The sequence below is a fragment of the Microcaecilia unicolor genome, chromosome 1, assembly GCF_901765095.1.
Source record: "Microcaecilia unicolor chromosome 1, aMicUni1.1, whole genome shotgun sequence".
Classification (NCBI taxonomy): Eukaryota; Metazoa; Chordata; class Amphibia; order Gymnophiona; family Siphonopidae; genus Microcaecilia; species Microcaecilia unicolor.
Genome location: NC_044031.1, coordinates 575,982,815 through 576,010,626, shown reverse-complemented (window position 1 = coordinate 576,010,626; position 27,812 = coordinate 575,982,815). Strand labels below are relative to the sequence as shown.

General features: G+C 43.3%; 1 protein-coding gene across 2 annotated transcripts in view; it reads right to left on the bottom strand.

Moving 5' to 3' along the window:
* Positions 1 to 27,812, bottom strand: part of COL14A1 (collagen type XIV alpha 1 chain) — a 417,802-nt gene continuing 389,990 nt past the window's right edge. The window contains exons 44-48 of one of the 2 annotated variants that reach the window (XM_030218565.1): positions 25,915 to 25,981; positions 20,825 to 21,013; positions 10,973 to 11,050; positions 8,023 to 8,169; positions 1 to 825 (exon numbers count right to left, since the gene is read on the bottom strand). In XM_030218565.1, coding sequence (XP_030074425.1) covers positions 506 to 825; positions 8,023 to 8,169; positions 10,973 to 11,050; positions 20,825 to 21,013; positions 25,915 to 25,981 — 801 coding nt within the window. In that variant the 3' untranslated portion in view covers positions 1 to 505. Of the gene's footprint in view, positions 1,322 to 8,022; positions 8,170 to 10,972; positions 11,051 to 20,824; positions 21,014 to 25,914; positions 25,982 to 27,812 lie in introns of both variants that reach the window. The other variant, XM_030218573.1, reaches the window with a different exon arrangement.

The following is a 27,812-nucleotide window of genomic DNA, read 5'->3' as shown; positions in this document are numbered from 1 at the left end:
GACAATGTAATGGTTCACTTTATTAAAAAATCAAATTATTCTTTGACACCGTCTAGAACACATTTGTATGTATCATTTATTTCAGAAAACTATTATTGAAGGGTTTAAAATTATACCCTAGTACCCAACTTACTTAGATACAAACCACCTAGTCACATGTATAGTCCCATGATGTCTTAGTACAGAACAGTTTCAGAATTTATGATGGAACTCAAAACTTTGTTATAGCACCAGACCACGAACATAATTGCTTGTCATGCAATTAATGTTAGACAGAAAATGAAAAATCTTCAATTTTATATAAAAATTATTTCTCCATATGTCTAAGTTTTTGACATTGTTTTTTATTTATATATTTATTGTGGCATTTCTCAGTCTGTAAACATTTTCAAACTGATATGTTGAGCTATCAGATAAAAATCCCCCCCCCCCCAAAAAAAAAAATTCCAACCTAATATCCGTGTTGAAAAAATTATGAAAGACATTTCTCTTCCAAAATAATTCTTTAAGAGTCTTTTGTATTCTTCCTCCTTAGAAGTGAATTTGCAGCAGCTTTTCTTGATGTGTCCCTTGAGAAGCGATTGTTTCCCGGTGATCTTACTTCAAAGGCTTCTCCCTCTTCTTGCACAGGAGTAAACTCCGGTTGAACAGGGCCAGGAGCTGGATAGGAGGGTTGGGGATATGGGGCTGGTTGGGGGTAGGACCCATGAATTATATAACCTTCTTGTTCTCCATCATAAAGGTCTTCAGGGTCATAGATTTGGTAGGTGTTACGTGGTAACTGTACTACAGGGATATTTCGATCTGATGGTTCGTCGTAGTCACCTTAACCCACCACCACCAAAAGCATTTATATAGTTAGCATAGAAGGAGGGAGCAAAAAATTAAAGTAATCATTATGAAATTGAAATATTACAAAACTATTTTTTAAATAGTAAATTGTCTTTATTTACAATACATTAAGCAAATTTAAAATAAAATCAAAACAAGGAGTGGGGAGTACCTATTTGCTAACAGCAACATCAGAAATAGCCATCACCAGCAATATGAATGATAGATTTACTCTTTTCTAGTACATCCTTGCGCTAATGATGGTTCAACGGTGTTTTAAGGATCTTGTAATGCATTATAATAATACTGAACAGAAGGGAACTTAGTCCTGGTACGTATGAATGACTGATGGAGAAATGGCAGGTAGTGGTGGTCAATAGTCTTTGGAAGCAGCTCGAAGGACTGCTCAGGATCCAGTTCAGAAGGGTTGGATGAAGCCAGAATCAACATTTTTCATTTCAGAGCTAATAGCCATTATATCGAATTATGTCTTAATATTGGGGAAAGAGTGATAGGGAAGGTATGAAGACAGGAAGAGATGAACAACAAAAAAAAAAACCACAGAAATCAGTACACACATAACTACATTGCATACTTCAAACACATGTATATATGGATGGTTCTAGCCAATCCACCACATTTCTTTATTAGCTAAAGTTCATACTTATAACACACGCATGCTTGTATCATAATGCTGATTCAGCTGTTTCCATTGCCCTTGTACTGAGATATAAAGAAACAGTACAGAGTGGCTTAATGATATTCAGGATAAAAATACATATGTCCATATACTTCACGTATTTACAGTCCCTTTTACTAAAGCTTAGTGCACGCTAACAGAGTTAGCACATGCTAAATGCCAAGAAGCTCATTTTACACCTATGGGTTTCTCAGCACTAAGCATGTACTAATTCTGTTTGTGTGTGCTAAGCTTTAATAAATGGGCTCCTTAATAAGGGGTCCTTTTACTAAGCTGCAGTAAAAAGTGGCCTGCACTAATTTGGACGTGTGAAATTGGTGTGTGCTGGGCTATTTTTTTTACCACGGCGGGTAAAAAGGCCTTTTTAAAATGGGGCAGTAAATGGTCATGCACTAATTTAAAAAGTAGCGTGCGGCTATTTACTACCACAGTCCTTACCGCCACCTATTTATTTGGTGGTAAGGGCTCATGCGCTACTCGTGCGGTAATTAGGCAGTGCACTGCAAATGTGGCTATGCTGCTATTTACCACTGGAAATGCCCCCCATGGTAGAAAATAGAAAATTATTTTGTACCGTGGGAAACAACGCATGCCAACCAGTGGCGTAGCTACGTTGGGCCACGGGGTCCTGGACCCCCCTGCCGACGACCCTCTCGACCCCTCTCCCGCCGCAAGGCCTCATTCTGTTTCTGTGAGTCTGACGTCCTCACGTACAATGTGCAGGACGTCAGACTCACAGAAACAGAACGAAGCCTTGCGCCGGAAGAAGAGGACCTCGGTTGGCGGGGGTTGGGTCCCCCGCCAGCAAAGGTAGGCAACGGTGGCGGCAGGGGAGGGTTGGCGGCGGGAGGGGGGTCGAGACTCTCGACAGGGTCGTCAGCGGGGGGGGGGTCAATGTTGTTGGTGGTGGTGGCAGCGGGGAGGAGGTCGGCAATGGCGGGGGGGGGGGGGGCTAAAATGTGCCCCCTTACCTCAGGCTCTGGACCCCCCTCCCGCCAAAGTCTGGCTACGCCTCTAATGCACTACCCCGGTGGTAGGGTTGATTTTGCGCACACTACCCGTGCAGTAGCCCTACATACTTACAGTAGCCTTACTTACAAGATTCGTGCTCAGTTATACTCAGTTTTCTTTTCCCTATTTGTAGCGCATGCACTCTGTGCATAATTTGAATAATGAAACCAAGATGGAGCTTTACCGCCAGACAAATATTAGTACAAACACCACAGCAAAAAATTTAAAGTAGCAGTATCGGAGGGAAAAAAAAAGCTTGTGGTTGTTAATTAAAAACCAACCAATATATTATGATCACTCTTTTTTGTTCCAATTTATATCATATCCTTTAAAGTAATAGGTTTACTGTTTTTCTTAAGTTACATAGTAACATAGTAGATGACGGCAGAAAAAGACCTGCATGGTCCATCCAGTCTGCCCATGACAAACTCATATGTGTATACCTTACCTTGAATTTGTACCTGTCCTTTTCAGGGCACAGACCATATAAGTCTGCCCAGCAGTATTTCCTGCCTCCCAACCACCAGTCCCGCCTCCCATCACCGGCTCTGGTACAGACCGTCTAAGTCTGCCCTCCCCTATCCTCGCCTCCCAACCACCACCCCCTCTTCCCCCCAAATTTCAGCTAAGCTTCTGAGGATCCTTTCCTTATGCACAGGATTCCTCTATGCATATCCCACGCATGTTGCTTTTGCTCAGCTATTTGTAACATTAACCTCCGAGTTATAGAAATGGCACCCAAAGTTAGGTGCTCAATTGGAAGCAAAGATACAGAACTGGGTCAGTTATACGCATAACTTACCTTGCTTTTTATAAAGCCGCACTAGCAGCTGCCACTTACTAATGCCAACATAGACCATCCACTTAAACTCTTGTCACTCTTACCAGAGGCACACAGTACCTCCTTATGCCTTGTAGACTGATGTAAATCAATAATCTAAAATAGAAGGAAAAAGCCTCATAGAACATTTTATGACTTGTTATGCTCTAAGAGGCTTTTCCCTTCCATTTTAGTTTATTGATTTATAGCAGTTTTAATGGTAGCACTGGTATGACAATGCATGCTACTTCACACACTAACTACTGCCTGCATGTTATGAGGTGGGAAATGGGCATGGACCAGGGGCGTAGCCAGACTTTGGCAGGAGGGGGGTCCAGAGCCCGAGGTGAGGGGGGTCCAGAGCCCGAGATGAGGGGGCACGTTTTAGTCCCCCCCCCCGGTGCTGCCGCCCCCCCCCCCCCCCCCGCCACCACCACCAATTTTGACCCCCCCCCCCAACAACGACCCTCTCGACCGCCCCTCCTGCCACCAACCCTCCCCCGCCGCCGCCCTCGGCTACCTTTGCTGGCGGGGGACCCCAACCCCCGCCAGCCGAGGTCCTCTTCTTCCGGTGCAAGGCTTCGTTCTGCTTCTGTGAGTTTGAAGTCCTGCACATACGTTAACTGGTTAAGTGCAGCGGAAAATGAGTGGTGAGCCCCGAACAGTACATAAGTACATAAGTAGTGCCATACTGGGAAAGACCAAAGGTCCATCTAGCCCAGCATCCTGTCACCGACAGTGGCCAATCCAGGTCAAGGGCACCTGGCACGCTCCCCAAACGTAAAAACATTCCAGACAAGTTATACCTAAAAATGCGGAATTTTTCCAAGTCCATTTAATAGCGGTCTATGGACTTGTCCTTTAGGAATCTATCTAACCCCTTTTTAAACTCCGTCAAGCTAACCGCCCGTACCACGTTCTCCGGCAACGAATTCCAGAGTCTAATTACACGTTGGGTGAAGAAAAATTTTCTCCGATTCGTTTTAAATTTACCACACTGTAGCTTCAACTCATGCCCTCTAGTCCTAGTATTTTTGGATAGCGTGAACAGTCGCTTCACATCCACCCGATCCATTCCACTCATTATTTTATACACTTCTATCATATCTCCCCTCAGCCGTCTCTTCTCCAAGCTGAAAAGCCCTAGCCTTCTCAGCCTCTCTTCATAGGAAAGTCGTCCCATCCCCACTATCATTTTCGTCGCCCTTCGCTGTACCTTTTCCAATTCTACTATATCTTTTTTGAGATACGGAGACCAGTACTGAACACAATACTCCAGGTGCGGTCGCACCATGGAGCGATACAACGGCATTATAACATCCGCACACCTGGACTCCATACCCTTCCTAATAACAGGCGATTTAACCAGCTAGGAGCCATTTCTGGCCAGTTAAATTGCTCTCAATATTGGCTCCTATCCCCCGATTCTATATGTCACCAAAAATTGCACACGCAAATTCAGGCGCGGCCCGATTTGTGTGCACAATTTAATAGAATAATATGCCAATTAGTGCCAATAATTGGCTTTTTAACAAGCAGTTGTTGGCACTAATTAGATTTAATTAAGACTAACATGCGTACATTTATGCGCGGTCCACAAAAGGGGCCACAGAAATGGGAGTGTGATGAGCATTTTGAGGTGGATCAGGGGTAATTACGAGTGTAATTGTAGAATATGGGTGATCCGAACGTAAATTTGGGAATGGGCATTCGCACCGCATTTTCATTGACCTCTGCACTTACCCGTTATTCTATAAACCTCGCTGAACTTTAGGCGCAGCTTATAGAACACTGTTTAAACAGGTTTTTTTAGGCACCACTTATAGAGTCTAGCCCTATGTATGTAAATGTGAGTCCTGCCTATGTGCATGCCTTCCGGTAAAATACGCGCTATGTAAAATATACACATTTATTTATTTTTATATTATTTGTTTCATTTTTATCCCACATTTTCCCACCTATTTGCAGGCTGAATGTGGCTTACATAATATCATAAAGGCATTCGCCTAGTCCGGTAGAAAAACAAATACAAGGTGATAGAGTCGATTATAGATACATGTGGGTAGGTACAATGGGGATAGAGGAGAGGAAGGTTGAATAGTGTCCATTATTATGGGGATCGAGGAGAGGAGATCGTGTACTGTCCAATACGATCTTTGGTTTTGCTGTGTTGCAGTGTGTAGATGGTTATGTTGGGTCGGTGGGGAATGCCTTTTTGAACAGGTTGGTTTTTAATGCTTTTCTGAAGTTTAGGTGGTCATATGTGGTTTTCACAGCTTTTGGTAGTGCGTTCCATAGTTGTGTGCTTAAGTAGGAGAAGCTGGATGCATAGACTGCTTTGTATTTAAGTCCTTTGCAGTTTGGGTAGTGAAGGTTTAGGTATGTTCGGGATGATCTGGTTATGTTTCTGAGTGGAAGGTCTATAAGGTCTGTCATGTAACCTGGGACTTGGCCATAGATGATTTTGTGGACCAGGGTGCAGATTTTGAAAGTGATGCGCTCTTTGATTGGATGCCAGTGCAGTTTTTCTCGAGGGGTTTGGCACTGTCAAATCGTGATTTGCCAAATATCAGTCTGGCTGCTATGTTCTTATACTTATACTTATGGAAGAGCACTCAAATGAATTTTTAGCATTTACACATTGTGTGCACACATCTGAGTGTGCGTGCCATTATTCCACTTTAGATGAAACTGCTAGCACAAACTTTATCAAATTACCCCCCTCCCCCCCATTTGTGCAGTCTTTGCACCTTTAATATGGGGTAAGTAAAAACCTTTACCACACTTCAGTAAAAATGCCCCTAAGTAACATGGGTCTGGACCATCATAAAGCCATTAAAATAGCATTTAAGTATGATTGCCAAAGCCTGATTTCAGGAAAGGCAACTTTAAAACAGGGGGTGTGAGTCTATGGAAGCTGTACCACAGAGGAAAGAAAATAGGACTAAAAGATGCAATATGCTGCTGAGAGATAGGCAACTTCAGATTTTAAAGATTCTAGTTAGTACTGCTGCTTTAAATATAATGTGACAGGTAAACAATTGGACAGAAGCAGAGAAATACACATAAAAGAGACAATGGATGTTATTCAGTAAAGATTTGTTTCCATAGGGAAAGAATAGGAATCTGGCATACACTGTTGCATAGAGATGAAAACAAAAAGCACCAAGGGCCATCAAGTATGGGACAATCAAGAGTCTTTACTAGTAGACCGGACACAGGCCATGTTTTGGTGTTAAGTACGCCTGCATCAGGGGTCAGTGCCCTCTTTTACGTGCCTTCTGGTACCTCTTCAGATAGCAGCCCACTACCAGATGACTATCTCAGGGGATCAGAATCTGCTAAGGCAGTGGTTCTCAACCCAGCCCTCAGGGCATACCCAGCCAGCCTAGCCAGTTGGGTTTTCAGGATCTCCACAATGACTATGCATGACATAAATCTGAGTACCAAGAAGGCTTATATACTGTTATGCATGAGAAAGATTTGCGTGCCCACTATATCCACTGTATGCAGATCTCTCTCATGCACATTCATTAGGGATATCCTGAAAGCCTGGTCTGCTGAACTTGGACAAGCCTGCCCTACACAGACCCTATCAAAATAACAGAAGTCAGCAATCAATAGGTCAGGGATACTCAATTCCGGTCCTCCAGGTCCACAGGCAGGCCAGGTTTTCAGGATATCCAGAGTGAATGTGCATGAGAGATATTTGCATGAACTGACTCCTTGATATGCAAATCTCTTTCATACATATTCATTGTGGATATCCTGAAAACCTGGCCTGCCTGCAGATCTCGAGGACCGGAACTGAGTAGCCCTACAATAGGTGTTACTTCTGTTAGTCACTTTTCCCTGTGCCCTGAACTAAATTTCAAAGTGTTTAAAAAGATTAGGGCTGTGCAGGCGAAACAATTTCAGTTAATTTCAGTTTCTTTTTCTCTGTTTTGCTTTTCATTTCAAAATAATGTATACTGTTTCATAAGAGTGTGTGCCGTTCAGAGGAAATGTCATTACCCCATGTTAAAGGCAATGCAAATTACAGTTAGCTCTACCTATTCATGTGGCATTAACTGTACTTCTTTATCTGCCACATTAAAAACAGTCAACTTACATCAACTACCTCCGCATTAACTGTAAGGCACAGTCCCCGCCCTCTTCCTCATTCAGTGGCTGTACTCTTAGTATGAAGTATACGTTACACAGCTTACTAAATAGACCCCTTAAAATAGTGCAAGTATTACAAATCCCAATAACAAGAAAATGTACAACCCAAAGAAAGGCAAACCATTAGGGCTAACCCTGTGGCTCAGGCCAAAGTTCTTTGAGCTGTAACAGTAACACGGAGCATACAAGTCTGTTTCCATCATCCAGCTGTGCCAGAAAGAGAAGATGGCTACTGAAAAAGAAGCAGCCCATTCCAGCCAAAGGGTCAGCCCTTCTACAATGGAAGCAATAGATAGTTCTGAGGTGCTACAAAGGGTGGCAGTAGCGCAATGATTGAACTTTTGTAATTCAGCATTCAGTTGCTACACTCTTGCAATCTAAACTCACCTTTTTGGCAACAGTTCCTGAATTAAAAGAGGAGGTTATTTCGGGAGCAATGTTATGGTTTTGCATTGCTACCTGATTGGACTCATTTGCTGAAAAGAGCTGAACTCACCTACAGTACCATAACCAGCACAAGAAGAAGGATCGCAATACCCAGGCTGGCCCTGAGGACCACTTGTGCCTGTATGACCAGGTTGACCTCGAGGCCCTGGAGGACCAGGAGGACCCTGGCTGCCAGCTCGACTTTCTCCTGGAGGTCCTAAAAATATATATTGTTAGTGAATGTATTTTGTAGCAGACAGTATGAATTGAAAAATTATTCATAGTGAATTATTCAGTGCTGCGAATTAGACATGAGAGAATAACATCCTTGCCCAAATCCTGATGCCCATTAAATGAAAAACAATCATAAAAAATATATTTGTATACCTAAAAACAGTTTATAAGTGAAAGAAAATAACATTTTTTTTCTGTTAGATATATTTTTCAGTGGAACTTGAATCCTAAGGCTAAAATGACATGCTACACAGTATTTTCCAATGTCACATTACAGTAGGTTACCATATTGAAAATTTAGATCTGATTGCACTATCTGGCAGTATTTCAGCGTAAATTCTTGTGCTTGATAACATATTGAATTATATCATAAATTGCTGTAACCATCTGGCACACATTAGAAAAATAACCAGGCAATGTTCAGCTGGTAACTTCAAAACCTAACTGAACTTTCCACAAAAAAATGAGAACAATCTTAAAACAAATAGTGGAAAATGTTTATCGTTGAAATCAAATAAACTATATTCTTACACATCTCAAAATAATGGAGAAGAAAAGATCTCAAGAGAAGTCAGTCGTGTTAATACTTCTATTGGAAAGGCATCCACTATTGCTACAAATCATCATTGGCCAAAACCTCTAACTTTTTATAAAATTTTCTTAAATGTTCATAAATTTTCAAAAATCTGATAATGAAAACATGCTCAATGACCCTCAAAATGAAAACAGCACACCTATCTTGATTCATTGCTGTCTTTATCATATGGAATGTGTATGATAAAGGGGAGAGTAATCCACCTAAGTGGATGAACACTAACTCCCACGTAAATATAACAGTGCAAAGAGAGTGGGAAGTGGACCAATGACTCCAGGAAAACGGGAGATAAGGTTTCAAAGTACCACTTTATTGAATGACTCGACACAGAAACTGTGTTTCAGCCACAGGCCTGCCTCAGGAGTCTTAGATGATCCTGTGATTCAAAAAGGAGATGGATCTCTGGATTGAGTGGTCTTTGGTGATCCTTGTACTTCCAAAAGAACCTTGAGGTTGAGTGGTCTTGATAAAGTCCTTTGTGATATTCTGCTGACGTAGCGTCTCGATATGATCTTTGAAATCAGAGATCCATCTCCTTTTTGAATCACAGGATCATCTAAGACTCCTGAGGCAGGCCTGTGGCTGAAACACAGTTTCTGTGTCGAGTCATTGAATAAAGTGGTACTTTGAAACCTTATCTCCCGTTTTCCTGGAGTCATTGGTCCACTTCCCACTCACATGTGTATGATAAAGACAGCAATGGATATGAGACAGCAATATGTATTATAAGAAAAATGCACATTTATTCCCGTGAAAAAGCATCAGCGAAATGGGCTCGTTGAGTTTGAAGAATTAAGATAAGTATGCTGATTTCATTTTGAGTGTCACTGAACACATTTTAATTATCACATTTTTGAAAATTTCATTAACCAATCAAAGAGGATATTCAATGCTGGCAACTATGCGGGTACTGCACTGAATTTCTGAGATTTTGTTGCGTCCATAATGCAGTCAGCCTAGTCATAAATTTAGATTGCTGTCTGGTTAGCTATCCAGACGGTAGGCTGAATGTTAGGTTAGCTATTAATGACTGCCCCTCCCCCTCCAATATGAGCTAGCTTTCCCTCGTGACCTCACCACTGAAAAGTGTTGAGGCATCCCATTCCACTTCGCCTCCCTCCTGACCCTCCCAAAGAGGATCAGCATCACTCTCCCTCCCTCCCCGCCCCAAAGAGCATCAGCATTCTCACTCCTTCCTGCCTATTGCAGCTCCTCCATCAATATGGCTGCCATGACCTCTAGTGGCAGTCTTGTGGTAGTACTGTGAGATTGCTCCTAGTGGTTGCAGCAGCCGTTTTGATGAAGAGGCTGCAAAGGGCATGTGTGAATGGGGGATCATTCCCAACAAACCCTAGAGCACCAGTGATTTAAAAGGAAGGCTAAGAGGAAGCCTTATTGGGGGGAGGGGCAGGAGGGAGGGGAGTCCACAGCACTTTAAGTCATTACCCAGAAGATATTTGGGCCTTGGCCGATAATCAGTGCTAGTGCCCAAATAGTTAACTGGGCAAAGATAGGACTGCTTTTTATTGCTAGTCCTCATATAACTCTCAGCTCCTCCATGACTTTGCCCTCGAACTACCCTTCTCCTGCCTGGATTCGACATGGTCAGTTAGTGCTGATATTCAGCGGCACTGCCCAGTTAGATGCTGGTGAATATTGGCAGCTGGCCCGCTGAGCTGGAGTTAAGCAGTCAGGAGCCTTTCCTGCCCATTTAAATCATTTTGAATATTGGACCCTACATGCCTATTATATTGGGACTTTTGCTTTTAGGTGTTTATTTTCCAGGTAAATAGTATTTGTTTCAGGGTGCAGCAAATCAGTGCTTTCACAGCTACTGTGTCACTGCTGGGTACTTTTTCCGGTGAAATCAAATACATACATTTGTACAGCTGAGGAGTTATCAGCATGGAAAAGGTACTAAAACAGAGTGGAGGATCCAACACAGGCAAGGGATGAGGGGAAGGAGTACAAGGAAAACAACATTTCACCCTGCCGATGGAAAAACACCTAAGTATCAGTCATAGGAGCCAACTTTTCAAAATTATTGGGGGTGCTAAGCCCAATGAATATAACCCCTCCATGGACACATACAAGGAATTTTCTCAATATTGGGGGTGCTCAAGCACCCTCAGCACCCACAGAGTTGGCTCCAATGGTATCAGTTAAAACCTAATTATATTGTAGTTGTTACCTGCAGGTCCAGGCGGTCCTCTTGGTCCTTGAGTTCCGACTCCTGGAGTCCCTCGTTCTCCCTTTTCACCTGGTAAACCTGTTTCAAAGTTCATCATTAAGAATAACAAGTGAAACCAATGCAGAATGCTCAGGTTTGCTGAACACCAGTCTCAGAAAGAATAGCGAAGTGGATAATATGAAAGATTAAACAAAACAGTAGATAATCTTATAAACATACTTTTAGAAACTGAAGGGCCCTTTCACAGGGTCTTTCAGGACCACTGCTGGCCCAACACAGCCGCTGACGGTAGTCCTGCCCTGAGCGTGCGCCATTTCTGAGGGAAAAAGAACCCCTCCCCCCCCGGAAATGGCTAGCATGGCGGTAACCCGGCAGTAATTGGGCATCGTTGCTCCCTGCCCGGTTATCGCCGGGTTGGCACCGGAGCCCTTATCGCCATCTCAATAAGTAGCGGTAAGAGCTCCCCACCAGATGGCCACGTGGTGAGAATTATCTCACCGCGTGGCCATTCTTTTTGGGGGGGGGGGGGGATTACTGGCTGCAGGAAAAAGGGCCCTGCCATATGGGGAAAAACAGCCCCCAGTGCCAGCACAGGGCGCTTTTCCCCGCAGCTTAGTAAAAGGACCCCTATTTTTTTTTTAATTTTGCATCCCACTTACACTATTCAACAAAAAACTTGTCTATTGGAGGAAAAAGACCTCAGCTGGTCCACAGTACTGAACATTCAAATCAATAATGCTGTTTGGAACCCCGTTGTACTCATCAGTCAAAAACCCTCCAGTGCGTGTGACTCAAAACAATGTCAAAATCAAAAACATACCACAATACTTCAAAATAATAATTTCAATTTTAAATTCTTCTAAAGATGCTCGTACAATCAAAGGTCAATATCCTCAGCTTTAGCTTGTAATAGCTGTTTACGACTATTGACAGCTTCCATCTTCAACCAAACATATTGAAATCGGCTGGCAGCAATATCTATCACAAAATCAGCAATCCAAGTGTAACCCTTGATTTGTTTAAGAATATGATTGAGTGAGCCCTGAGTAGCAGGTCATTAGGGGAGTGACTGGAGAACCCGGGAGGAGCTCAGAGGTTATAAAAGGAGAAGCTCAGAGGAAAAGATTTGTCCCTGGTTCTGCCTCCTGATAGAGTAACTACATCCTTGGTTGCCTGAGTTCTGATCTACTTATAGCTCCCTGCTAGGTGACCGCTCGTTGAAATTAAGGGGGGTCCTGTAGTGTGCCAGCAGACTGAAGCTATAGACAGTGAGCTGTTACATTGCATCAGCCATTTGAGGAGCTAGAAACTCAATGGATTGAGGAGTCCAGCCGTAACTGGGGCTTGGGTGGAGCAGGGGCGTATCTGGACTCTGGCGGTAGGGGGGGCCAGAGCCAGAGGGAGGGGGCATATTTTAGGGGCATATTTTAGCCCCCCCCCCGGCACCACCGACCCCCCCCCTGCCATTTCCGGACCCCCCCGCCACTGCCAGACCCCCCCTCGCCACCAATGACACTCTCCACCCCCTCCCGCCGCCGCCAACCCTCCCCTGCTGCTGTCACTTACCTTTGCTGGCGGGGGACCCCAACTCCCCCCGCCAGCCGAGGTCCTCTCTTCCATGCAGGCTGCAAGTTGCAACGCTTCCTGTTCTTCTGAGTCTGACGTCCTGCACGTTGTACGTGCAGGACGTCAGACTCAGAAGAACAGGAAGCATTGCAACTTGCATCCTGCACGGAAGAGAGGACCGGCTGGCGGGGGCTTAGGGTCCCCCGCTAGCAAAGATCGGCGACGGGTTGGTGGCGGGCGTGCGGGAGGGAGGGGGAGGTGGAGAGGGTCGATGGTAGGGGGGTCCAGGGCGAAATCTGCGGGGGCCCAGGCCCCTGTGGCCCCACGCAGATACGCCCCTGGGGTGGAGTGTGGTCTACCCCTGGCTGAGGTGAGACCTTCGGGTGGCAACTCGAAGGGAGAAGACAGTTACAAGGAGTCTATTCTAGATGATATTGAAGTACATCGGAAGAGTGAATTCTGTTCTGGGTTCCAATTCAGCTGCAGGACAGGCAGGAGGGTTATGCACATGTGTTAACCCAGAAATGTACTATTGCTTGTGACCATCTTGAAAGCAATTACAATTATGATTTACATCTGAAATGTATGAAGATCAATGCAATGAGACCATCAGTTAAATGTTCCAGTTACTTTTAATCCTCTGTTTTGTGGTTCCTCACTGGATGAGCTGACGGGACCTGGAGCTAAGTAAGTGACTTTCAGTCTCTCGAGCCTGCCCCCTCCTCTAACCCGGGATAGCAGGACCAGGTTACACAAGCACTTATCTTTTGATGAAAGATTGGCTGTCCTAGTGCAGTGATTCCCAAATCTGTCCTGGGGGAGCCCCAGCCAGTCTAGTTTTCAGGATATTTACAATGAATATTCATGAGATCAATTTGCATACACAGCCTCCTTGGTATGCAAATCTATCTCATGCATATTCATTGTGGATATCCTGAAAACCTGACTGGCTGGGGCTCCCCCAGGACAGGTTTGGGAATCACTGTCCTAGTGTCTACACATGCAGCCATGTGACCGAATTTCCAAAAAAAGGGCTGCAAGAGCAGAATGAACAAGCAGCAGCTGGATCTGTCTAGCAAGTTTCAAGTACTGTATTAAAAACAGGTCTCTCTGGCAAGCTAGGCAAGATTTGGAAGGATCATCAGTAATGATCAAGGTGTAATACCAGGATCAAACTAGTAACTGACTCTGTCTAGCAGACTGCAAATCCCATAATATCTAGCAGGGGGCCCGAGAGGCTGGATTTGGGAAATGATCCCGTTTGTACTGCTGGTTATTAATCTTACATCCTGGGGGGCACAGTTATGCACAGGGCCCTGCAATTGCTAAGGCTGGTGCTCAGGGTGTAGGAGAGAACTTTGAGGAAATTATGTCTGCTCATCTATTAAAATGGTGGCAAATTTAGCAAGAAGTATAAAATGACTGTCCTGGATAAGGAGAGATATCATGTATGTGGTCACAGTGGCTGGCAACTGGAATGTATCTTTAGCAGTGTGGACAGAATAACTGGGCAGACAGGATAGGCAATTGGTCTTTTTTTGCCTTCATTTTTTACGCTACATTTCTTCACCTTCCTCATTGCCACCAGTTAGAACACCAATTTCTGCAGCTGTAACTGTTGTGTTTAATGGGCACCTGTTTACTGGGAACTGCTGTGAGCCCACTCACTTATTTCATAGAGTCACTAACCAGCTTTCTGATGATAATTATTTTGGTCACGTTGCTGGCCAAAACTAAGCTTTAAACCAGCAATGTGGAAGTAAAAGGGTCTGTACATCTTCTCCATCCTTGGCTTATTTACTGATGCATCTTTCGAAGTATGGCAAACCTTGAAGGTATTTCTCGAGTAGCAGTCAAACTTTAACCTTTCATCAGCAAGGCCCACAAGCAATCCTTTGTGAATCTCAACACTAGGTGGATGTGGAAAGAAGTGAAGGGGAGCTAAATCCAGCCTAGATCCATATCAGCCTATCCATAGGTCTTTCCCTGTTTCTTCTTAATCCTGTACGTGTGTGTGTGTGTGTGTGTGTGTGTATATATATATATATATATATATATATATATATATATATATATATATATATATTGACAAGAGTAGCCCTGGATTCCCAGCCCCAGCAGGGGGAGCAATGGCTCGAGGCAGGGTGAGCCTGTTACTTCCTTCCCCACTAGAGGGAGAGGGAAGGATGAAGCTCAAGCTCAGTTTCCCTGGCTTTGCCATCAGTATATAATTCCCCCCAGCTGTGAGAAGGGGAGGCCAGATTTCCTGGAGGCTCTCAGTCACCAGGAGAGAAGGGAGATGAATGGAGAGAGAGATTCCATGGAGTATGTGGAGGAAGGAAGTAACCTGCCACTAGAGCTGCCTAAGGGAGAGGAGCCAGCTACCATGGAGTGGGAGAATTCAAAGGTTGCCCTGCCCAGCACTTGAAGGCAGTAGAGGAGGCCACACCACGTGTAGTGCTGAGAGGTGGGAGAAACTGCCAACCCTGCTCCTTACAGGGTTCCCTCTGTGCTGTGAAAAGGTATTGGTTTGTGGTATTGGTTTGATGTGCAAAGACTGTCCATGAAGATTTGTTATGAACTGTTGTGCTATATTGGAAGTGTGCTGAACTCTTACTAAACCCTTCTGAAGGAGGGGGAAGGGAAAGCTAATGCCCTAATAGAAGACCTGTGGTCTTGAGGAGCTGAGCATTTGCTGATGGATTTTGGGACCTGGACTGTACCTTATTTTCTTTTGAAGATTATCTTATGAGCACTGTACCTTTTTCTTTTGAAGACTATATATTAAGAGGGCTGTACCTTTTGTTTTGAAGAATATATTATGATTTTTGGTATGAAATTGTCTTGATAATAAAATACTTTGGCCCGAAAAAAAAAAAAAAAAAAAAAAGCAATAGGGGGGCGGAGCAAGATGGCGGCGGTACCATCTGTCTGCATCGGTGACTAGTTCATCGCTGCTGGAGATTGAAATTACTCTTGGGTTTTTTTTTTTTTTATTTTCTTCAAAGATTCTTTCCTTTTTTTCTTACCTCCGCGATGCCGCATACCAAGAGAAAGGGGACCGTTAGACCGGCGGCCCAGTCGGCGCTAACATCAACGCCCTTCCAGCAGAAGCTTGACCAGTTCCTGACGCGACATTCCACTGCACAGATTGGAGGTCCTGCTGATATTACGGCGTTAGGAGACGCCGAAATCTTGGGTTTAGACACGTCGTTGTCCCCTCCAAATATTTGCCCACCTTTGCAACCGGCGACGCTCGACTTCGAGGGTGGAACGCCGATACCGGAAGTCGGAGTAAGCGCTACACCGTTGGGCCAGAAAGTCGGTCTGTTTGCCGGGGCTTCCCTGCCATCGGAGCCAGAGGGCATAATTGCTTCTCAGGAGAGTCCACTAACATCTAAGGCCTCGAATGCAAAGGTAACGCTGGAGACGATATGGGAGGTGCTTCAGCGTTTGGATAATACGATGAGGACTTCAACTAGCAAGATTGATTTACTGACTGAAAAGGTACAGATTTTAAATACTGCATTTACTACAATGAAAAGTGAGGTCAATGAACAAATAAATCTTTTGAATACTGATTCCACCAAAATGAAAGAAACAACTGTTAAGCTGATACAGGACAATACACTGATTCATAACAGACTTGAGTACTTTGAAAACTTCAATCGAAGATTGAATCTTCGATTGTTAAATTTTCCTAGGATATCAGTGTATTCACCCATGGACATCTTTAAAAGATTTTTGATGGAAAATTTAAAGTTTACCTCTGATAATATTCCACCTTTGAGTAAAATTTATTACTTACCATCTAAAAGATTAAATGATGAATTACAGATTCCGCAAGGTGATTTAAATGTATCAGAACTTTTGGAAACCTCCTTGACCTCCGAAACTAATAGACAAACCCTTTTGGTATCTTTTGTGTTTCAACAGGACTTGGAGCAAGTGAGAAAACTGGCTCTAAGAAACTTACAAAATCCCTTTTATGGGGGAAAAATCTGGGTTTTCCCAGACGTTACTAAAGCTACACAAATAAAAAGAAAGGAATTCTTGCTCTTACGACCAGCAGTTTTGTCATTGGGTGCCTCTTTCAATCTAAACTACCCGTGTAAATGCATTGTAAAATATTTGGATGTAAAATATGTTTTCTTTGTACCAGATCACTTAAAACAATTTATTGCACAAAAGAATATTATGAAGGCTGTTTGAAGCCAACTTGTATTAACTTTAGGGAAAGTAATGAAGATTTACAGTGGTAATATCCGTAAAGCTTTACTTATTATTTACTATTTTTGAAAAGCTCTTCTCCTGAGTTATCGGCATACTCCCCCCGTTATGGTGGTCTAAGACAAGATGTTTATTTTCTTTTAACTTCTTGTGAGAAATTTTCTTTGTAAACCATATTAATCTGTTTTTCTTGTTCAAGTATTTAATCTTGTAAAACATATAAAAGGATAAATAAAAGAATTAATAAAAAATACTTTGGCCCTGAGTCCCAGTGCATTCTGTCTGGGAGCCCTGGGAGCCCCGCAGGCTTGCTGGCTCCACCCAAGAGGAGGAAGTGGACCCCTCCTTTACTATATATATCTATATATATATCTATATATCTATATGTATCTATATATATATATATATATATATATATATATATATATATATAATCACAATAATATCAGCAATAAAGCAAGCACCCAGGAAACAGTCACAAAATTGAGTTTATCCCTCTCATTCAATAATCTTGTGTGCACATAATTGTGAACACAAGTTAATTGCCTAATTAGGAGTGAACCGACACCAACAACCAATAATCAGTGATTACTGGAGTTAATTGGTCCTAATTTGTAGTTACGCACCTAAGTGCATAAGTACAAGAGGGGCATGTGAGGGTCATGGGCATGACAGGCATGTGGCAAGCACTTACACACTAAGAGCCAGGGGCCTGGAGCTACTCTGAAGCACATCTGAGCAACTCACAGCAACACGTGGTCCTCTCTATGTGCATATTTTATAAGAATAATTGTCCCCCTGCTGACTTCAAAATATTAGATGAGTACACTGTTTTCATTTTTTGATATAAGCATAAAATATTTAAAAGAAAGTTTAAAAATTAAAAGAAATTTATAGAAATTAAAAGATTGAACGTATTGGGATAGAATTGGACTTATGAAGATTTTAGGGCCCCTTTTACTAAGCCGCATAGGTGCCTATGCGTACTGAACCCTCGCCAAATTGGAGTTACCACCTGGTTACCCTATGGCCCTTGTGGTAATTTCAATTTTGGCGCGTGTCCACTACGCACATCTGAAAAATATTTTTTGTTTTCGGGCGCATTTAACGGACGCGCACCAAGTGGCATTTGACGTGAGTAGGTCATTACTGCCCAGATTCTTTACCGCTAGGTCTATGCCTGGTGGTAAGGTCTCAGACCCAAAATGGACGCGAGGCAATTTTCATTTTGCCACATGTCCATTTTTGGCCCCCCACAAAAGAGGCCTTTTTTACAGGCGCGCTAAAAAATGGATTGGGGCACGCCCAAAACCCACCATTTTTCAGCGCATCTTTGTAAACGGACCCCTTAGTGTGTTAAACTCAGCAGAAGCTGGATGCTTGTGAGTAACACCTCTGAATGTTCGATGTCTGTATATATGAACTTCAACAACTAGCGAGAGAATGTAATTTTATTTGGCACTCCATTGTTACTGTTCTGTTACTCATGCTCTAGGTAGAAAATTCAGGTTTAGAATGATGACTTGCTTTTTCTCCATGTGTCCCACATAATCACTTTTTCTCCCTATGTCCCATAATACATTCTGCAGAATCTTATAATTCAGCAGATTCAGCACGGTAGGAGGACACTGTGAGAAAAAAAGGATATTAAAGAGTTGCTGAACATTTCACTTTGTCAACTCAGCCTGTGTCCATTGGTACTTTAGTCAACCCATCTTATTTAATTTGCATGCCTTTCCATAATGAATGAAGAGGATGATTAGTTGGGGAATAAAAGATCCCCACATCACATTTGGCATTCAGATTCAATTTTGCTCCTGAACACAATTGGATATGGGTCAGTGGAAAATTCTACAAGTTAAACAGGTAATTATACAAGCTCCTGTGAGAGAAAGCAAGGAAAATAAACAATGATCGCTGCCCACTGGAATCACAGTTACTATTATCATTTTATAAAGTATGTATTTTTTCAGTAGTTTTTATAGACTATAAAAAAAGTTTTTTCATATTTGCATTGAGGTTGTTAGTTCTTCAAATGCTATAGCTGGGTTTGGAATATTTGTGACTTTAGAAATATTTTCTACCTTTGTGTGAATATTCAATAAATCAAACATGAATGCTAGCTGCATTATCATATACCCACAAACATGGCAAAATGATATTACAGTACAGAGAATGATGGTTTATTCAACATCAAGAGTCCTAGAGTAAGAAAACTCTGTAAAGATGTGAGGAATACTTCAAGGTGTCCTTAGCTGGAAGGGAAAATCTAGGAGAAGCAGCAGGCAAAATTGGAATCACTGATGAATGGGGACCTTCACTCTAAAACAGTAGTTTTAAAGACCTAAGGTCTGTACACAATCCTCCCGATATTTAAAACCATTTAACCCGCCGGGAACAGCTCCTGGACTGTTAAATGGCACTTATCCACCTATCCGGCAATATTCAACAGCTGATAGTCAGCTGTCTCCCACTGAATATTGCCGGTTATTGCTTAGTGGATAGCTGGTTATATTGCTTGATATAACCAGCTATTCACTAATATTCAGTGCATAATCGGCTTACTTTTGGTAGCCAAATTAGACTGCCGAGCAGGCCTCTCTTTGGCTGGTTTAAACGTAACCGCTGAATATCGGTTTGGCTTGTTAAGTTTAAACCAGTCAAAAATTAACCGGATATTCCGATGCTGGTCACCGGAAACAGTCTGGCATTGAATATCTGGGCTCAGTGCCAACTGAGGGAGGCAGCCCAGCTACCTCCCAGTCTTAATATCAGCCCCATTGGTTAGACAGGCAGAGACAAAGAGCTGGAGCAGCACAAGCAAAGGGAGGTGCAACGTAGACTTGATTATCACTTAGCACTGCATGCCAGGCTAAACTCAGAACACTAATTCATTACACTTTATTACATTCAAATAGATTGACTTATCAGTTATATACAATCCATGCTGTAATGGCTGCAGAGTGTCCAAGGTTAATTTAACCATTATTATTTTCATGTGTATTTCGGTAATAGACAAATGGCGGCATTTTTATTTTTTGAGCCCTGGATTGAAATCTGACTTATTTGGTGGATTTTGTCCATTACTCAAACTGCAATTTGTTCACACATATTAGGCATGATACTGCTTCAGTTTAGGCCAAACCCTCTTGTTTACTTTTTCAAAAAATACAAGGACTAAGTTGGAGGCATGCAATGAAGCTACTAAGTAGTAAATTTAAAACAAATTGGAGAAAATATTTCTTCACTCATTGTGTAGTTAAACTCTAGAATTCGTTGCCAGAGAATGTAGTAAAAGCAGTTAGATTAGAAGGGTTTTAAAAATTTTGGACAATTTCCTTAAAGAGAAGTCCACAAGCAATTATTAAAATGGACTTGGGGGAAAAGCCCAATAAATAAAACCCACTGCTTATTTTTAGGATAAGCAGCATAAAATCTGTTTTACTCTTTTGGGATCTTGCCAGGTACTTGTGACCTGGATTGCCCACTGTTGGAAACAGGATACTGAGCTTGATAAACCTTTGGTCATTCCCAGTATGGCAATGCTTATGTTACGTTCTTATTTCAAAACCAAGGAGCTGCATGTCACTTCCACAGCAGCTACCATTACCTGTCTCATTAAGAAGACTAGTGATAGACTGGAACACAGAGATGCATGCTCAACAAAACTAGGTTAAGTGTACTTAAAGTTACAAGTGTATAGCTTGTTGAAAGTAGGCCAATGAGGTTTTTCTGGCCTATGATGAGAAAACCCAACCCCGAGTGACCTTTGAAGTCACGGGGTTTCTCGAGGCCTTTTCCTCAACGCATAATTAGTGGGTTTTGTGTTTGCCATCATGACTGTCATAGCTTATAAAAATAAGAGTACCTTCATTTACTTTTCATTAAGAAGCTGATCAGGATTTTTTTTTACCTATGCCCTACTGCAGAACAAAAGCTTTCCAAAATGTAGAAAAAATATATTGCATACTAATAAAGAATAAAATTTGTATTCATGCACAGAAAATGGTCTTTAAGAGTAAAAGGTATTATTTCACATTCTAGTCTGTATCCTACCTCTATTTCCGGGTGTGCCTGCCTGGCCTGGATTGCCTGGAAATCCTGTTCTTCCTGCAGGTCCCTGTTCTCCCTGTGGACCACTGGGTCCCTGTCGACCTGGCTCACCTGGTGGCCCCGGGACAGTTCGCACAGATGTAGACTGACTTGGAATTTGATTCAGAATAGAATTATATCTGGCCATATGACCTGCAAAATATTCCACCAGGTTAATAATGATTGCATAAAGAACCATCTTGCCATTCCAGAAATTCTGTTCATTGTAAAGCAGTACTAACTAGACTGCTCATGATATCACCTTACCCATTTATTGGCTATATTTTCTCCGATTTATGTAGCAGGACACCAAAACGGCAATTCTTGAAGTGCTATAATGATGCAGCATAACTGTCAATATTTCACCTAAGCCTACGTGGCATAGAGTGTATTTGCAAGGGGGACATACACATAGGTGGGACACAGGCAGAGCTCCCACTTATGCAGGTAACTTACAGAATACCCACGTTCCTGCCACATTTAGGTGTCCGCAGTTAAGCCACTTCTATGGCTGGTGTAACAGTGGATGTTTAAATGTTAGGCGCACTGATACAGTGGTGGAAATAAGTATTTGATCCCTTGCTGATTTTGTAAGTTTGCCCACTGACAAAGACATGAGCAGCCCATAATTGAAGGGTAGGTTATTGGTAACAGTGAGAGATAGCACATCACAAATTAAATCCGGAAAATCACATTGTGGAAAGTATATGAATTTATTTGCATTCTGCAGAGGGAAATAAGTATTTAATCCCTCTGGCAAACAAGACCTAATACTTGGTGGCAAAACCCTTGTTGGCAAGCACAGCGGTCAGACGTCTTCTGTAGTTGATGATGAGGTTTGCACACATGTCAGGAGGAATTTTGGTCCACTCCTCTTTGCAGATCATCTCTAAATCATTAAGAGTTCTGGGCTGTCGCTTGGCAACTCGCAGCTTCAGCTCCCTCCATAAGTTTTCAATGGGATTAAGGTCTGGTGACTGGCTAGGCCACTCCATGACCCTAATGTGCTTCTTCCTGAGCCACTCCTTTGTTGCCTTGGCTGTATGTTTTGGGTCATTGTCGTGCTGGAAGACCCAGCCACGACCCATTTTTAAGGCCCTGGCGGAGGGAAGGAGGTTGTCACTCAGAATTGTACGGTACATGGCCCCATCCATTCTCCCATTGATGCGGTGAAGTAGTCCTGTGCCCTTAGCAGAGAAACACCCCCAAAACATAACATTTCCACCTCCATGCTTGACAGTGGGGACGGTGTTCTTTGGGTCATAGGCAGCATTTCTCTTCCTCCAAACACGGCGAGTTGAGTTCATGCCAAAGAGCTCAATTTTTGTCTCATCTGACCACAGCACCTTCTCCCAATCACTCTCGGCATCATCCAGGTGTTCACTGGCAAACTTCAGACGGGCCGTCACATGTGCCTTCCGGAGCAGGGGGACCTTGCGGGCACTGCAGGATTGCAATCCGTTATGTCGTAATGTGTTACCAATGGTTTTCGTGGTGACAGTGGTCCCAGCTGCCTTGAGATCATTGACAAGTTCCCCCCTTGTAGTTGTAGGCTGATTTCTAACCTTCCTCATGATCAAGGATACCCCACGAGGTGAGATTTTGCGTGGAGCCCCAGATCTTTGTCGATTGACAGTCATTTTGTACTTCTTCCATTTTCTTACTATGGCACCAACAGTTGTCTCCTTCTCGCCCAGCGTCTTACTGATGGTTTTGTAGCCCATTCCAGCCTTGTGCAGGTGTATGATCTTGTCCCTGACATCCTTAGACAGCTCCTTGCTCTTGGCCATTTTGTAGAGGTTACAGTCTGACTGATTCACTGAGTCTGTGGACAGGTGTCTTTCATACAGGTGACCATTGCCGACAGCTGTCTGTCATGCAGGTAACGAGTTGATTTGGAGCATCTACCTGGTCTGTAGGGGCCAGATCTCTTACTGGTTGGTGGGGGATCAAATACTTATTTCCCTCTGCAGAATGCAAATAAATTCATATACTTTCCACAATGTGATTTTCCGGATTTAATTTGTGATGTGCTATCTCTCACTGTTACCAATAACCTACCCTTCAATTATGGGCTGCTCATGTCTTTGTCAGTGGGCAAACTTACAAAATCAGCAAGGGATCAAATACTTATTTCCACCACTGTACCAGGTTACGCTACCTAGCAGCATAGTAAATGTTGGCAGATAATGGTCTATCCAGTGTGCCCGACAAGGTAGCCAGATTTGAATCTGGCACTCTGCACAGGTTACACATCTTCATTAATCTCTGTTTTTCCCTGACAATTTTGGGGCACAGAGTCTAGAAGTCTGCCTGTCATCGGTACGTCTTCCTAACTACTGGAGTTGTCAAAGCCCAATCCAGCCTCTATCCTGATCTGTTTTTGTCATTTACAGGACCCAGACCATAGAAGTCTGCCTGGCATTGGTCTTACTTCCCAACATCTGAAGTTGCCATCAAAGCTCACTCCAGTTATGGGGTCAAGTTTTGCTTTAATTGGATTCCATCCTTTTTCTATATAGTGTTTCTCTGTGTTTTATCCCAATTCCGTCACCGTTTTTGTCATCACAACCTCCCTTAGGAGGAAATTACTTCAGAGGAGGGCAGGATACTGAGAGGGAAGGGAAGGCTGGAGGTGAGCCTGCTGCTTTCACAGCCACCGCCCCTGTAACTTGAAGTAAAATAAAAGTTTTAAACGCAGGGCGGTAGGAAGAAATGAGGGTTGTTGTGGGAGAAAAGGGCGGGCAGGTGAGGGCTGGGGTTGGAACTGGAACTCAGGGGCTGAAAAGGGGGGCAGGTGAGGGCTGGGGTTGGAACTGGAACTCGGGGGCTGAAAAGGGGGGCAGGTGGGGGCTGGGGCGAGTCACTGGACATGGATGAGAAGGGAGAGCAGAGGAGAATCGCTGGACATGGATGGAAGGGAAGGGTAGGGGAGAGAGGAGAATTGCTAGATATGGATGGAGGAGAAGGCAGGGAAGAGAGAAGAGTTGCAGGACATGGATGGAGGGAGGGGAGGACAGGGGAGGGCAGGGGAGAGAGGAGAGTTGCTGGGCAGGGGAGAGAGGAGAGTTGCTGAACATGGATGGATGGAGGGAGGACAGGAGAAATGCTGGACATGGATGGAGGAGAGGGAAGACAGGAAGGAGATGCAAATGGATGGAGGGGAGGGGAGAGAGAGGAGAAATGCTGGACATAGATAGTGGAGGGCAGGGAAGAAAGGAGAAACATTGGACAGGGATGGAGGGAAGGAAAGACAGAGAAAGGAGATGCACATGGATGGAGGGGAAGGGAGAGAGGAGAAATGCTAGACATGGATGGAGGGGAGGGAAGACAGAGGAAGTAGATGCACATGGATGGAGGAGAGAGGAGAAATGATGGACATGGATGGAGAGGAGAGAAGACAGAGGAGGAGATACATATGGATGGAGGGGAGAGAGGAGAAATACTGGTGTAATATTTTCAATGATGCCTGTTTATATGCACCATGGGTGGTAAAAGGTTGTGTGGCTACTGTAGGATGTGGCTACTATAGGCGCGGAGCCATAGAGGGGCATAATCAAAAAGGACGCCCAAGTTTTGCTGAGGATGTCCTCGCAAAACGTCCCAATGGAGGGGCGGGGAAACTCTTTTTATCGAAACAAGATGGACGTCCATCTTTCGTTTTGATAATGTGATTGGGGACGCCCAAATCTTGAAATTTAGGTCATCCTTAGAGATGGTCGTACCTAGACTTGGTCATTTCTGATTTTCAGCGATAATGGAAACCAAGGACGTCCATCTCAGAAGTGACCAAATGCAAGCCCTTTGGTCATGGGAGGAGCCAACATTCGTAGTGCACTGGTCCCCCTCACATGCCAGGACACCAACCGGGCACCCTAGGGGGCACTGCAGCGGACTTCATAAATTGCTCCCAGGTACATAGCTCCCGTACCTTGTGTGCTGAGTCCCCCAACCCCCCCCAAAAAAAACCCTACTCCCCACAACTGTACACCATTACCATAGACCTTAAGGGTGAAGGGGGGCACCTAGATGTCGGTATAGTGGGTTTGTGGTAGGTTTTGGAGGGCTCCCATTTTCCACCACAAGTGTAACAGGCAGGGGGGGGGGGGGAATGGCCCTGGGTCCGCCTGCCTGAAGTGCACTGCACCTACTAAAACTGCTCCAGGGACCTGCATACTGCTGTGATGGACCTGAGTATGACATTTGAGGCTAGCATAGAGGCTGGCACAAAATATTTTGAAAGATTTTTTTTGAGGGTGGAAGGGGGTTAGTGACCACTGGGGGAGTAAGGGGAGGTCATCCCCAATTCTTTCTGGTGGTCATCTGGTCAGTTTGGGCACCTTTTTATGCCTTGGTCGTAAGAAAAATAGGACCAGGTAAAGTCGTCCCAAGTGCTCGTCAGGGACGCCCTTTTTTTCACATTATGGGTCGAGGACATCCATGTGTTAGGCACGCCCGTCCTGCCTTCGCTACGCCTCCAACATGCCCCCGTGAACTTTGGTCGTCCCCGCGACGGAAAGCAGTTGGGGACGCCCAAAATCGGCTTTCAATTATACCGATTTGGGCGACCCTGTGAGAAGGATGCCCATCTTCCGATTTGTGTCGAAAGATGGGCGTCTTTCTCTTTCAAAAATGAGCCTGATAGTGACCCCACCCCTGGATGGGTAGGGGACGCTGACTAAATGGCTGCAGGAGGGCGCCAGAAACCGTAGCATCGGCCCCGTGTAATTTTGATTAATATGAAGACACTCAATGTTTATTAGCTTGCGTAACATCTAAACAGAAGTGAGAGGTTATATTCTCCCTTCGAGGAGGAAGGTCTAGAACCCAGCACTTTGTTACTTTTAATCCATTAGTCTTTGATTTCATTTTCTGAAGGTCATAGTTCTGCTGCATCTCAAGAATTCTTTGAAGGTTGCAAAGTAATCTACAGTACAGTCACCCCCAGGGAAATCAATAGAGCTACTGCAGCTTGCACCATAACACCAAGCAAATCCAGGAGACTGGCACTGTATCACAGACATAAATGGTATCGGTACAATGGAGACACTTACTTTGGATAAGCTGTTCACACACTTGACGGGCAATTGCACGCACCATAGTTTGAGACTGGATATCACCCTAGATACAAGAAAAATGAGTAAATTATATTTAACATTGTATTTTCACAGGCTGTAAACTGAAACACTGATCCCCCCTCACTCCCCTCCCCAGGTACTGGAAGTCACCTCAGTGCAAATTTACCACTATATGCACTTCTGTATATGAATGTCATGAATCTTTGAATTATACTACACAGAAAGATCAGAATTTTATGTACTGTTGACCTATTTTAAGCATGTTAATTTATGAACCACCTAGATGTTTTGATGGGCAGTTTATAAAATGTATTGCATAAATAAATAGATTGTTTAAAGGCATTACCTCACATGCCCCTTACAAACCCAGTGCTCACAAACATCAGGAAGTGGAAACAGGAGACAAATAGGAGAGAGAATATGCATCTAATTACTTCCATTTCAATACAGTGATTTAATTTGGTTTAGTAATTTTATATATCTCTTAATACAACAAGAGTTTGAAAGTAGTTTACAATAAAAAGAAAAAAAAGTAATATACTAATACAGGAAACTAGCCCACGAATTTTACATCAAACCAATCAAAGAGCTATGACTGGATAGCACTTAACAGGTATTATATATACTCTAAAAATGTCAACAGGGACTTAACCCAAAACTTTTCAAAGAAGGGCAGATTTTTAATGATTTATGAAAGAGAGAATAACATAAAATACTACTTAGTTCTACGAGCAGTGAGTTCCAGAGCAAGGCATAGCAAAAGACCCCTCTACGTGGAGGAACACTTGATTCCTATGAGCTTCAACAAAGAAGAGTTCAGAGAGTAGGGTGGGCTGGCTCTTCCAAAAAAACCAAGGAGGACGCTTGCTCATAAAAGGTGATCTTTATTGGAAATTATCAAAACAATTCTAATGAGTCGACACAGCTGTCGTGTTTTGGCGCCAAAGCACCTGCCTCAGGAGTCTTAGGATGTTTGTTGTATAAACGGTATGCAAAATTTCCAAGATCTACTGACAAAAGTTTTATGCGCTGTTCCACATCTTGGACTTACTTTGTTTGCTTAAGGTTGAACATGATCTTGGAAATTTTGCAAACCATTTATACAACGAACATCCTAAGACTCCTGAGGCAAGTGCTTTGGCACCAAAACACAACAGCTGTGTCGACTCAGAATTGTTTTGATAATTTCCAATAAAGATCACTTTTTATGAGCAAGTGTCCTCCTTGGTTTTTTGGAAGAGCCAGCCCACTCTACTTTCTGAACTCCTCTTTATATTTATTTATTTATTTATTGCATTTGTATCCCACATTTTCCCACCTTTTTGCGGGCTCAGTGTGGCTTACAATACGATATGAATGATGGAAATACAATTTGTTACAACTTGGTTATGGATTACATTGTGAAGAGTTATACGAGACAATCAAAGTGTTGTTAAGGAATATAAACACTGGAACAAAGCCTTGAAACATTGGAAGGAGACAGCAGGAGGTTAAAAGGGCATTATGTATGGTATACATATTTCTGTGAGTAGAGGTATGAGTGAGGTGAGACTACGGGGGATGAGAGTTCAGAAGTGGATGTATTGATGCATTAGTGAACAGTGAGTGTGGACTTTATGTGTTTTGGTTCTTTCCGTAAATTTTTTCAAAAAGATGGGTCTTCAATAATTTGCAGAAGGAGGTTTGCTCGTGGATCGTTCTCAGGTTGCGCGGCAGTGCGTTCCAGAACTGTGTGACCATGTGAGAAAAGGTTGACGCGTGTAGCGTCTTGTATTTTACGCCCTTGCAATTAGGGAAATGGAGGTTGAGGAAAGTTCGGGATGATCTTTTGGCGTTTCTGGGTGGTAGGTCTATTAACTCAGACATGTAGGCTG